This window comes from Zonotrichia leucophrys, chromosome 1 (assembly GCF_028769735.1).
Source record: "Zonotrichia leucophrys gambelii isolate GWCS_2022_RI chromosome 1, RI_Zleu_2.0, whole genome shotgun sequence".
Taxonomy (NCBI): Eukaryota; Metazoa; Chordata; class Aves; order Passeriformes; family Passerellidae; genus Zonotrichia; species Zonotrichia leucophrys.
Window position 1 is genome coordinate 70,909,206 of NC_088169.1, and position 13,596 is coordinate 70,922,801.

Sequence of the window (13,596 nt, forward strand, 5' to 3'; positions counted from 1 at the left end):
GGTACATCAGAAACTTAACTTCTTGGGTTTAATTTATTGGTTAATAGTACTAATTTTTTTTCATGTTTCTATTGTTCACAAGTCAGTATTTGAGAATTACAAATTAATGTTTGGACTTGTTTGGACCATTGAAAATGATGCCAAATAACATGCTCGGTCGTAGTAAGTCTTCACTGAAGTCTTTTGCTTTGAGAATTTTGCTTTTGTCTAGATAAGGAAACATTATATGAGATACCCTTAAAACTAGGAGCTGCTTTCAGTTAGTGTTTGCTTTCCTTGCAGATTTTCACAGCATTGCCACCCTTTACTCTGGGAATTTTTGAACGGTCATGTACTCAAGATAGCATGCTTAGATTTCCACAGCTATACAAAATCACTCAAAATGCAGATGGTTTCAACACAAGGGTAAGGAAAACTGTTACTCTAAGAAAAAACATAAACATTCTGATACTCCAGATTTTTTATGTCAGAAAATAACCTATTTCCTGATGTTACTTCTGCTTTATGCTAACCACTGAGAGTGATTGTTCAGCCTTCCACTTCTTTCCAAGGGATTTTTTTTTATTTAAATAAAGAACATCCTTGTTTATAAATAAGGATTTTCTGCTGTGACTTCACCTGAAACTACTCCTGAAATATCCATAAACTTTGATTCAATGTTAGATTCCTATCCAAGCATGATTTTTCAATTCACAGCTAGTGATAAGCCATGATGACATTGCCTGAATTTATTTAACATGTGTCTTGTCACAGCACTCTTTGCTAGGATGCTTTTTCATAGTTAGCATAGCTCTGTTCCAGTAGTTCTTTTGGAAAATAGAATTTGAATTGGCTTATTTGGACTTCTGAGTTTTGAAGAACACATTTTACTTCATTTTGCTGTTTAAATGCTGGAAAATGCCAGTGTTTGGTGTTCTGTCTTTTCCATAATGAGCACATCTAAATGTACTTCTGAATCAAGGAAGCTGTAGGATTGCTTTGTTTGGAGAGGAAGTTGTAGAGTACATAAAGCTTTAGTTTGTGCAAAATTATATTATGTGCTAGTAAAAACTGTGGGGCACAAAGTATTTATCCATTTAAAGAAGATGGAATATGTCATAATACTGAATCACTCTTTTAAAATTATTCTTTGAGGTAATTAAACAAAGTTGACTCAAGCTGTCTGCCTTATTTCAATAAAGATCTTAAGCTGAAGCAGGCTTGCCTATTATGCTTCAAGTTGGTAGAATAAAATGATCGAATTGGACCAGTGTTTTCTTGTGAAAGAGCAGAAATTGTAGGAGAAAATAGATCCTGCAGAAGTTTGAGTATTTCACTTCAGGACAAACATTTTTTGACTCTAAACTACACAATGAAGTGTTTGTTAGGAGTTAGAGGGAGGTCAAGAGTTTTGGACTTTACTGATGGCTTGGTTTGTTTTCCCTCAGGTTTTCTGGGGTCACTGCATCAATGCCCTCATCCATTCCATCATTCTTTTCTGGTTTCCACTGAAAGTGCTGGAGCATGGTAAGGGCTTCATTATTTCTTATGTGAGTAACTGATGTTCAGTCTTACAGAACCAGTGTGTTTGCAGAAGGGGGGTCGTGACAAGTCCCAAGAAATAATGCTGCCAGACAGTTCAATAGTCTTTAGCTGCTGAGCTTGGCAGGTTGTCTAGTGGCTTTCAGAAATTATTCTAATCTAACATAATTATTGTTCATATAGTGACTTTAATAGGTAAAAAATGAAACTACTGCTTTGCTAAGAAGTCTTACCCAAATACTGAGTGATGTTTTATGAAATGCCTTTTTTTTTACGGTAGTGTGTTGAGATCTCAGCATTCGATTGAATAATGTTCTTACAGCAGCTGCCTTAGAACCATTTGCTTTATATATTGTTGGAACTCCCCCATTCCATAAAGCAGTACTGTGAAAAAGAACTGGCTGGAATGGAAGTAAACCAGATCAAGAGTCAGAGATACTGGGGAAATAAGACTCTTTGGTGTACAAATTAGGGTTATTATTAAGTCTTGCTTTTCAGGGTAATGCAACTTTTCAGGGTAATGCTGCTCCATGGTATTTCAGGGACCAGTAAGTCCCATGTGGTTACTACCTAGCTTTCCAGTATAGCTGTGTGGGTGGGAAAAACCGCTGGAAATCTGTTCTTTGATTGTGGTAAGAAATAGCATTAGATCAAATGAGGAATTTGGGGCTGGTGACGAGAATATTTATCTAAAATCATTAATTTTTCACAAGTGAAACTCCTTCGTGGAAAACACTGATTTTAAGAAAACCTTTTAGGCTCCAGAATGGACTAACTGGGGAGGAGGTGAAAGAAATAAAAAGGGAGGGAAGACAAATGCTCATGTCAGAGGCATGATAGTAAAGATACTTGTGGGGATTAGGTTCATGCTGCTCGGCTGATCAAAATGTCAGTATCATATCCTCGGTGGGAACTTTGATGGCTGATGGACCATATAACAAAGGGACTTGCCTTTCATCTGTACATGGGCTGAAAGAAGGTTCCATTTTGTGGGAGAGGGGCTTTTATGGTTGGTTGGTTTTTGTTTTGATTTGAGGAGTTTTGTTGTTCTGTTACACTGTTTTTATGACAAATGTTAACCTTGAATTGCTCTTTTTAAAATTCAACTGCAGAAATTTTAGGTTAACATCTGTAGTGTTTATAGTTAAAATTACATAGTCTTCCATAGAGGTTTTTGTAGTTCCCAAATAGATAATATGGTTTAAATTTCAACAATTAGAATTATAAGACAGAAATACCAGCTCAGAGGCTAACTTTCTGACTTCCTTTGTATAAATTGCTCGGGTTTTTTTCCAGAGAGGAATGAATATTGAATTTTCAAGTTTCTTTGCATTTCCAAGTGCAAGAAGGATTTCAGTGCCAGAGACAAAAATGTGCCATTCACACTGGGATGATTCTTAACCTCTTGAGTTCCTTAGGATGTGAAGTACATGTAGTCTAGGAATGGGCACTTGTCTGCCTTCAGAAATGAATGTTCATTGAGCATGCTGCTGTTCTCATTAGCACAAATATCATTCCTTTCAGGACTGTATAGCCTCCCAAAGTGAAAGGTCATGGAAAACACTGAAAAATAAAGACATTAACTTGCTGCATTAAAATAGATAACTCTAAAGAAGTTGAGACTTACAGGAAAACATATTCAATTATTTAAATGTTCACTGTGATGTTACACCAGAGCATGGCTGTGTCATGTCAGCTTATTCTAGCAAAACTGATGAGTTTAGGCATGCCTTTGTCTCATTAAACTGAGCCCTTTGGCGCCAACGGGATTCAATTGGCATGGAAGACTAAGTTCCCTAATGCTCTCCACCTATTTCATGGGCACCAGGGGAAAGAGCCAGGTGACTGTAAAATCTTGGTGTGTCCCTGAATGATGTGGTAAATGCCTGAAGCCTCTGCAGAGGAGCTGGGCTGAGGAGGATGCCAGTGGCTAGAAACCATGCCAGCTCCTAACCCAGCTGTCTCAGGCTTTAGCTCCAGTTGCGATCTTAGTCACTCTGCTGCTGTTTCTTAGTAGTTAATATTGAAAAGAAAGCAGAGATACAGAACTAGCAACTTTTGGGGAATATTCAGAGCCTGTCACTTCTTTGGAGACAGCCACGTGCAGCATGGTAGAAGGAAAACAAAACAAGTAAGCTTGAGTTAATTGTACTGTATAAATGTATAGGGTTTTTAGGTGTAAGCTAGACAGGATCTTCATCACAGAGATCAGGGTGCCAGGAACTCTTCTTTATAGGCTTAAATATTTATTGATCCTGCAGAACACAACTTTTGTTTAAGAATGTCAAATCCAGTTTTCCAAATAAATCTAACAAAATGTTACTGTTACTGATGCCTTGAGAGGCTACCTAGAATGGAGGCTAGACATTGTTAAAGGAATAAAGTAGGTATTTATTGAAAGACCTTCAAAGGATGCACCGTGGGCACTACAGGAGCCTGGCTGAGACTACACCCAAGCTGGACAGTGGGTCATGAGTTTTCACACTTGTATAAGTTTTGGTCCATTTACATATTGGGGTTCATTGTCCAGTTATAGCTTCAGGTCATTAAGTCTCATCCTCCCAGACTGCTCTCCTCAATTTGCTGTTGTTTATACCTTTTGAGCCTGAAGCTGCAACAGCGTTCTTGGTTCTTGGGCTGGAAAAAAATTGTTTTGTCTGACTAAACTGTGAGGAGAACTTGCTAGCACTTGATATGAAGTTCAGAGTTACATACTAATGCAGGACAGAATCTGGATAATATGAAAGCTAAAACTTAAGGCATCATCATGGCAGAACTGCTCACACTGCTGGGCAGTATGTGTTTAGGAATGAATCCAAGGTTTTATCATAAGCCTTTTTGTCCCTGCTGTTCATGTATTTCCCTAGCAGTTGTCTTAAAACATGTGAAAATAGCAATACTTATCATGCTTGAGTAATGCTTGAAAACTCCTGTGAGTACAAGTTCAATTGGCATTCATGTGGTGGTTGAATGTGTTTTCATGGTGTTACAGTTTGATTCAGCAAGGGCTGAGAGACTAAATGACATTTGAAGTATTGCCAAGATTGGCACTTCCAAATGATAGATTAGCATGTATGTACTCACCCTTGTGCACAGCTGATAGAGAACGGGTGGCCAGAGACTGAGTACTGCTCAGTTATGGAACTAACCTCCAGTGAGATATTGTACATGTTGATATGTGTCCTTTACAAATTAAACTGTCCCTGCTCTTAGCTCAGCTCTCTTTCACCACAAGTCAGCTGGTGTTTTACGGCTTTTTCATCACAGGCATGCAAATAATAAATATTGTTAGAAGTGACACTACAGGACAGATAGCAACAGAAAAAGTGGCAGGGATATACCTCAGCTCTTACAAGCAAATTACATGTTAGGGTTTGGTGAACACTGCCCCTTTGCTAGGCCAGCTTCAGGCAACTGGAGCTATGGATGGATGGATCCTCTCTCCAAGCACCGTGTCTGAGGCCCAGCTGAGCACGACTTCTGCATTACCATTACCTCATGGTCTCTAGGAGTGCTTTTCGATGTTCAGAAAGGAAAGGTTGGGACCAGTTATTCTCTCCTGAAAACCTCCTTGTTCTTTTGTCCATTCTGTTGATAAACTGACAACAAAGGTGATCTTCTTTATCTTCTTCTTTCAGATGCAGTATTCACAAATGGACAGGGAGTTGACTATTTATTTGTTGGAAACATAGTTTACACTGTAAGTTTGTGTATCTTAGCAATCTTTGAATGGTAGAATTTCTTTCCAGCCTTTTTTTCACCACAAGAAAATGGTGTAAACCTGAAGAAAATATGTGAGTTTAAAAAAAAAAAAATCAACCTGATGCTAAGTGCATGATTCTCCCTCTTCCTTTTAATGTTTTTCCCAGACACGCACCAACAATAGTTTCTGCTCTGTCCTTTCTGCATCCCCGACCAAGTTCCTGGGTTGCTGCCTAAATGGTAGTAGCTTTTTGTGTGTAAAGGGGAGATTGGGATTTGAGGGTGTTAGTAATGAAGTTGTCTTCTTTCTTCTTTTTCCTTGCAGTATGTTGTAGTCACTGTTTGTCTGAAAGCTGGCTTGGAAACAACTGCATGGACTAGAGTAAGTACTTTCCAGTATCTTTTATTTTATTATCACACCTTCTTCCCTAATGAGTATTGATACAGATAAGAAGTACTAAAAATCATTTGGGACTTCAGAGTTCTAATTAAGTCTTTCATGTAAGGATAGGCTGCTAAGCTCCCTAAGTACAGAATGTGAGAGGAATGAACTCGTAGATCACATGATATCTGTGATGAAAAAGGGCAGCTTGACAGAAGTGGGAAGAGCACACTAAAAGCATATTGTCAACATCTCTACTTAAAAATGAGCAAAATTTTGCGTGAAATCAACATACTACTGAAATTGCTTAAGAAAATGCATCAAGAAAATTATCCTTTGTAATCTGTAGCTCCTTCAAAATTAATGCAATAGGGAATGAAAAGTGTCTGCCCACAGATAAACAACTAGGCTTGAAAACGTCTTTGATACAGGTAAAAAGAACTAGTGGTGACTCCACATTGGTTGAATTGTTTTGTTTTTTGGGGTTTTTTTTTTGAAATTTAGTGTAATAAAGATGTCAGTTGAATATTTTTGTTGTTTACTTGATTTGAGTTATTGGCTTGAAATGGGCAAGTGCTCTGTTACAGATAGGTGACAGAATCCAGCAGGGCAGTGAGCTCCAAAGTGTGTGAGGGACAGGGAGGGAAGGGCTCCTGTGTTGATGAACTTTCAACACCTTTCTCCCTTCCTTTCCCCTAGCCCCTCTGAAACACTAATTTTTTAAATTTTGATGGAGTCTCTTTTTCTCCACACCAGTAAGATACTTCATGAGAATCCAGTTTTCATGACGTACAAAGAAACTCTGCCCTCAAGGCTAAGATGTTTTGAGGACACATATTCTATCAGTTTCTTCAAGGGTTTGGCTTAGGTCTTGTTAACCTCATTGCTTGTGTTAGTTGTAAAATGTTTTATTTCATTCCTCCCAGAGGAATTGTGAAGATCAGTGAGCTGACATCTGTTCTGAATATTAAAGATGAAATGCTGTCTGTATGGGTTATTTAATTGTTAGGGAGATGTTAATATTTTCTGCCCCATTCTCTCATCTGAAAATGAAATCTGAGTGTTTTTTTGCTGTTGCTTATGCATCAGTTCCGTGTTGTGTATCAACATTTTAAAATGCAAAAATCCTTAAATTAATCCCTTGTGCACCAGAAAAGAAGTCAGCATTGAATGCATGTGAGCTTGTTTAGATCCTGTTTTGTTGTGAATTTTTTGATGGTTTCAGTTCTCTCCTCTTCCCTGGATAGGTAATGGGTGTCTTTTCAGCCACTTGAGGATAATCATGGGCCCCTTATTTCTAAACTTCTTTTTTAAAAGATACCATATTCGAGTTTTATAACTCTGGCATTTTACAGATAAATTATTGTTATTCACACAACAGTTGTGTTTAGAATCCATTTTTTCTATATATACTTCTAAATCCTGCCCTATTGCTTGGAACAGTGACTCTCATCATCTCAAAATCTGATGTTGGTTATAGTTTCAGCTATGAGTGAATCAACACACAGAGAATCTTCTGGTTACTTGAAGAGTATTAAATTTACAACACTGAGTTAAGCCTCTTCTCCATCATCAAGCGGATTGGTTACAGGCAATTTGTTCTAGAGAGTGAGAGGGACACTGCCACTTGGGAGAACAAGGTGGTTTCAACAGAAAACTATAAATAAAAAAACGCAGTCAAAGTTTTGGGGACCATGGTATATCCAGTAGTTAGTGTGGAAAGAAAGTCTCTGATAAAAGTGGCAACATAATGGATAATAAAATCCAATCATTGAAGTTGAGTGGAGTAGCTTCATGTTACATTAGGGCCTATGTGGAACACTGCAGTAGGCTTTTTCCCAAATACAAAGAGCTTTTTTCATCACTGCTTTACCCTGCTGTAGCAACTGTTTCAGCTAAGCAGGATACATGGGAGAGCCACACACTCTGTCTAGCTTTTATGCAAGAATCTTCTTGCAGCAGCCTTGCAGTACTTGATATTTGGGGAGCTGAGCATTACGGTGGCTCACCAGGGCAGGGCTTCTAGTCAGAATCTTGACGTGAATTGTGCTCAGTTTTCAGAAGAGCAAGTAGACTGAAAGGGTAAAATCCCTCTTGTCCTCCAAGTGTTTTTAAAAAAAATCCTTCCATTTCCTTCTTTTCTTCATTGAGCACATATGTGGGTATTTTGGAGGGTTTTTATGGTTATGTGGGGCTTTGGGGCTGGGGTTTTTTGGTTAGTTTGTTTCTTGTTTGTTTGTTTTACATAAGGAGTTGTTTATTTACTGAGGTCAGATCTTCTGGGTCAAACAGAGTAAATAGCAAAGTTTGAAAACAAATCTTCTTGCCCGCTGTGTCTCTTCAGGAAGGGGCCTATCCCATGTCTTGCTTATTATTAGCCCAGCAACTTTCAGGGTTACACAAAATTCCAGCTTTCTGAGAGTGCCTAGAAGAGTGTTCTTTCCATTGCCTCTGACATTTTGTATGAATGCTTCTACTGTAAGGTAGTCTCTAGTTGATCCCAACTATCTGCCAGTCTGCACTGATGCTGCAGGCTCTTTGCTTGTTTGTTTTCACTGCCTGTGCTGGAGAAAGCTGTCCTTTCTGAGCATGTCCAGCGGTTGCAGATTAGGAGCAGTCTTCTTCCAGAAGTTTTTATTTATCTCACAGCAAGCAGAACACAATATCAGACACTTCTTTAGTTCTCAGACATACTGTTCAAAAAGTCAACAGACACAGTCATCCAGTAGGAAATATAAAGCTGAGAGCTGAACAAACACGCTGTGTCCACCAGCACCCAGTATGTGAATTCATTCCCGTGTTCCTGAACTCATATGTAATTAGTAATTAAGATTTATGCAGGTACTTCTCTGAATTGGAGCCAAAGTCATCAGCCACAGGAGTTGTTGGCATCCAGAAAAGTTGGAGCCCTTAATGAGCTCAGTTGCTTGTTACAACTGAAATTACTGGTTCCATTCACTGTGGTGTAAAAGTAAAACAACTTAAATCATCTGAGCAGAAAAGCAGTTTGGGTGTGTAGGAAAAATTACTTTAATGCCACTGAGAAGAAGTTTTTGCTGGATGTGCTCTTGGTCATTTAATAGTTTTTATTTTCTCTTAGTGAGTCTAGAGACTAAAGAACCAGTAAAGATGTAAGCTGCATTGCATGTGTGTAAATCAGTTAGAACACCTTTAAAACAAAAAAAAAAGGCAAAGTTGACCAGTAGATGTTGATTGTGATAGTACACAACACTGAATCTTCCTCCAGAGAAGGTAAGTGATGTGTATGGCTTGTATGTGTACACGGCCATAGGGGATTTGTCCATGTGAACTTTAACCTGCGCCTTTGAAAATTCCTACCTTGATTTACATGTTGAATCTGGAATGTGCGTGACAGGATACAGGAACTAGATGAGAGAAATTATGGTTCCAAGGAAAATCTGATGAGTTTTTGGAGATCCAAATAAGACAGATTGGCTGAGAAGAGTATCTGTCTGCCCTGCTATGAAGCAAAGATTAAAGAGAAGTGGTTTGTGCTGTTTGAACAACCTGTGCTACTGGCCCAAAACCAAGAGCAGTAGACAGGCCTGAGTGAGACCGACAGAGACCTGAACAGAGAAACACTTCTGGGCTGGGTGGATGGAGGAAGTGCCGTGTGTTGACTCCGTTTCTCTCCCTGTTCTTGGCAGTTCAGTCACCTGGCCGTCTGGGGAAGCATGGTGCTCTGGCTCGTGTTCTTCGGCGTGTACTCGGCCATCTGGCCTACGTTCCCCATCGCGCCCGACATGCTGGGGCAGGTCAGTACCAACACCTGGCTCTGGGGATACGGCCCAGCACAGCTCCCTGCTGTCAGCCTCAGAGCTCACATGATGCTAGCAAAGCACTGCTGCTCTCGTCAGAGTGCTTGGGCTTCATTTTAACCTTTTCTTAATCCCTGTATTCATTTAGCTTAATCTCCTCATGAGAAGAGCTCTCTTTGTCCCCCAGACTGACATCATGCATGATAACATGCACTGTGGGTACTGCATGACAATTCCCAATTCACTGTGATGGCAGTAGTCCTGGCTCTTTTGTTAGTGTCTAGTCCTGGCAAGATTTTGTGTGTTTGACAAAATGTTGTAATTGATTTGGGATTTCATTTTGTCACGGGTTTGTTCTTTTCCATATGTTTCGTTTCATATTGTTGCTTTTTACCTTCATCCATTCTAAACAAACAGAATTTCCTTGATAATAGAATGAGATGGTCAGAAGCAGGAGAGCTGATACATTGCTGATTATGCTACTGGAGGAATTCTGGATTTGTTCCTTCCATGTCAGCTGAGCTCCAGGTAGTAAAATTTTCCCTTCAGTGTCATTATTTCAACCCCTAGTGAGAAGATCGAATAGCAGGCCTGTCAAAATCACTCAAGAGATTAATGCATAATTAAAATAAGGGGATAGCAATTAACAATTGTAACAATTAAGGATTTTGTAATTTTATGATAAAAAGTAATTTTGTAGAGGTTGGAATGGCTTTCAGCTTTACCTGAAAAATGTATTGGGTTATAGGTTTAGACTTCCATGTAAAGATGGGATACAGAAAGAGGAAAAGCTATCTATCTAATAATTTCAAGAAATTATATTCTTAGATTGATACTCTTATGTACTAGAAAATTATAATAAAAATCTCAAGTGTTGGCAAGCCAATTAGATTTTTCAGATTACTCCCACGTTTGTATTCATCAAGAGCAGTCAGGCATGGTTTTGTTGCTGTTCTGGCTTAATACATATTTTATTATTATGCTCTAAAACACTGAAGATAATGGAGGCTATGATACATTTTCATGAACAGCTTTTTAAGGCTGAGACTGACAGCTGACAGGCTGGTGAGTGACTGAGCAGGTGAGTGACTGACAGACAAAGCCTCAGTCCTCTGGTAGTATTTCATGATGATCTTGGCATGTTTCACAGTGCACACAGCATCAGTAGCTCTAACTCACATTTTCATATATCAGGCAATAATTTGACTTCAGTATCATACAGACTCGAGAACAGCTTGTCCTCCACAGCAGACTTTAGTGCTGCCATTGACATGTCAGTCCTCTAATATATAGACAATATGGCAAAATGTTGCTTCACACACGAGGGGCCAAGCTATGAGGTTTAGCTTGCTGTTGCCTTTCTTTTTTTCCCAAAAGTGACTCTTATTTTTTATTGGAACTTAATCAAAATTCATGTTGTGCTGGTCATCAGCGTTTGCTGCAGCATATAAAACCACAGGTCTTGGAACAAAACCTTCACATTAATAAGGCTTTGGTTTTTCTTGACTATGTTTTTAGAAAATGGTTGTATTTAACCTTTGGTTTTATGCTCTGATTTTCTGACATTACGACTTGAGAAGTGGTACTAATATCTTGCCAAAATGAAAATAATCTGTTCTCCTTTTTTTTTTTTTTAATGGAGAACATGTTTACCTTGGCTGGTAGAGTGTCCCAGTCCAGTACTTGTGGAGCTGTGTACGTGGATCAGTAATTATCAATCTAAAATATTAAGGATAGGTGATCATTCTATAGAGATGATTTTTGAATACAGGCTGTCTTATGGCTTTCAGTGTGTGCTAGAGGGGATCAATATCATTCTACCAGTTTTCTTGTAGTTTTGAGAGAAGGAGCAGCTGTTGAAAAATGTGGGGTTTTTTTTCTTTTTTTTTTTTTTGTTTCACTTTTATCCTTTTGTAAAATCAAGGGAAGCTCCCAAGGTAAAGGGAGCTTGTTTACCACTCGCATTAACTCCCACAGAGTCTCTTGAGTAATCAGTTGCTGTCATGAAACCAGCTCATGGTGAAATGAGCTGGGACTGTGTTAGGCTCTAGTCAGTAAAATGAGTTGCCCTGCTGCCTAGACTTTAACAATTTCTTTACTCTTGCTGGATTCTTTTGTTCATTTATAAATAATAAGGTGTCTTAAAAGCATTGTTCTTGTTTCAGATCTTGCTCGTGTGCTTATCTTCAAATTAACTGAACTCCAGGATATTTTAGATTCTCATACTATGCAAATCTAACAGCATTTGAAGGAAGCTGAGTTTAGCTGGAATAGTCATTAGCATTTCTGCTCGCCAGGACTTTGTGCCATTAGTAGAAGGCACAGGAGCTGCAAAACATTTTATTGTGTTGTTTCACCAAATGTCAGCATGAAACCTGGCACACTTCAAGTATGTGATGCTTTGATTCTGATGGGGTTTGTTAAACTGTTTGCACTAAGTATTTCTTTGTCTTGCCCATAATATCTTGAGCATTTTCACAGGGATATAATACCATTTTTCCTCCTTGGGGGCAAAGGAAAGCGACTTACTTATTCTCTCTTGTCAGAGTCAATATATTTCTTCTATTTTCACTAAAATATTAAGAATGGAGTACTTGTGACATATGAAGACAAAGCCATGATTAAAATCTCAGTAGTCCTGAATTGAAATCTTTCAATAATATTCATCTGGTACTTTGGGAAAAAACTCTTTCTGCTTTGGGAGAACCTTTTCAGATGCACAATTTCTCTTTAATAGTATCAGAAATAATAATGTAAGCAAACTCTCTGGTAGCTCTCTTGGCTTTCCTGAATTTCTGTATATTTTCAAGTGAATTTTTTTAATATATTTACAAGAACAGTGACACTGAGAAGAGTTGGTGCCTTTTTTTTGTCTTGCCAAAGACAAAAAATTACAAAAGCCAAGATGCTTTGATGAGAACTGATTGCTTTTGAATGGTCACTTCCAGATAACAGTATTTTTTACAATATATGAGTCCTTTCCTGCCTTTTGAGTAGTTATGACTTACCACCACAGATTTTTGAAAGCAAGTAGATGTCTATGTTTTTAAAAAGAGCTATCTAGTTTGATACTCATTATCTGGAAGAAGTGGTACAAAAATATGCCACTCTGAGGATGTGAGCTCCTATTTAATTATCATGTCCCTGAACTTACAGGGCTTGTAGCTCATAACCCAGTGGTATTTTGTTGATGAGCACCTTAGCCACCATCCTGCCCTCATGCAGTCTTGGGTATTTCGTTTGTTTGCCTGGGGATGGAGATCTAATGCCCTGAAGGGAACAGTGAATGCTAGCATTTGTGCTTATTTCCTATATGAGTCATACATATGGTGCAAGAAATATGCTGCTAGTGCTCTGTTCTGTATTGATTTCTTCATTGGAATTGAAGCATACTTTAGGTTTGTGGGAATAATAGTGTACTGTATGGAATTTAAGTCTGTGTGCAGGTATTCCCACGCCCCACGTGTCTAAATACCTGTACCTGAAAGCATGCATATGTGTACAAGAGAATGCCTTGAAAGTGCTCATGCTTTGAGTCTTGATCTAGACTGTATCTAAGATAAATAAAAACAGGTATCTTCTTTCCCCACCTTGAGCAGAAGTTTTTTGTTTTAAGGGAGAGTAGGGTTGGCAGGAAAAGGAGTATACCTGTCACCCTTCCGAAGCATCTGCTTGTTGATGATGAAAGAACTACGTAGCTGTGATTTCTTTCTTCCAGTTTATTTGCCTTAACATGTGTTGTATTTTGTGTCTGCTTCATTTGTTGTTGTTACCATTAAGGAAATACCTTTAGGAAGATGAGTATCAGTCTCATGGTTTCTGCCTGAAGGAAAGGGTTTTAATCTGCTTTTGAGACAGACACGTGCTGTGGTTATTTTAAAGTGCAGGTTGGTGTGTCTAATTTTTTAGACTTCTGCTTTGTGCTGTATGTGGTCATGTTGCAAAACTGGGGTTTAACAATCATCTTGATCTTAGGATGTCATTAGGAAGCCCATCTCATCAAAACCTCATGTCTGGATGTTTTAAAATTGGGGCTGCTGTACTTCCCAGTTACCTTTGTACAGCTGCGTTTGAAAGACTTCTTGAATCACAGTCCAAATACTTTTACCACCAGCATAGCTGAAACAGCTCCATGTAAGAGCCACTTTCATAGCTGTAATTGCAGGTGTGCTTTTATTTTTCAGTGCTCTGCACATCCTTGACAGAAGATAG

General features: G+C 38.7%; 1 protein-coding gene across 3 annotated transcripts in view; it reads left to right on the forward strand.

Annotated features, from left to right (window-relative positions):
* ATP8A2 (ATPase phospholipid transporting 8A2) overlaps nt 1–13,596 on the forward strand; it is a 308,865-nt gene that overhangs the window by 207,475 nt on the left and 87,794 nt on the right. For all 3 annotated transcript variants that reach the window (XM_064717090.1, XM_064717096.1, XM_064717105.1), the window contains 5 exons: nt 283–405; nt 1,428–1,506; nt 5,160–5,221; nt 5,549–5,605; nt 9,274–9,381. In XM_064717090.1, the coding sequence (XP_064573160.1) occupies nt 283–405; nt 1,428–1,506; nt 5,160–5,221; nt 5,549–5,605; nt 9,274–9,381 (429 nt within the window). The remainder of the gene's footprint in view (nt 1–282; nt 406–1,427; nt 1,507–5,159; nt 5,222–5,548; nt 5,606–9,273; nt 9,382–13,596) is intronic.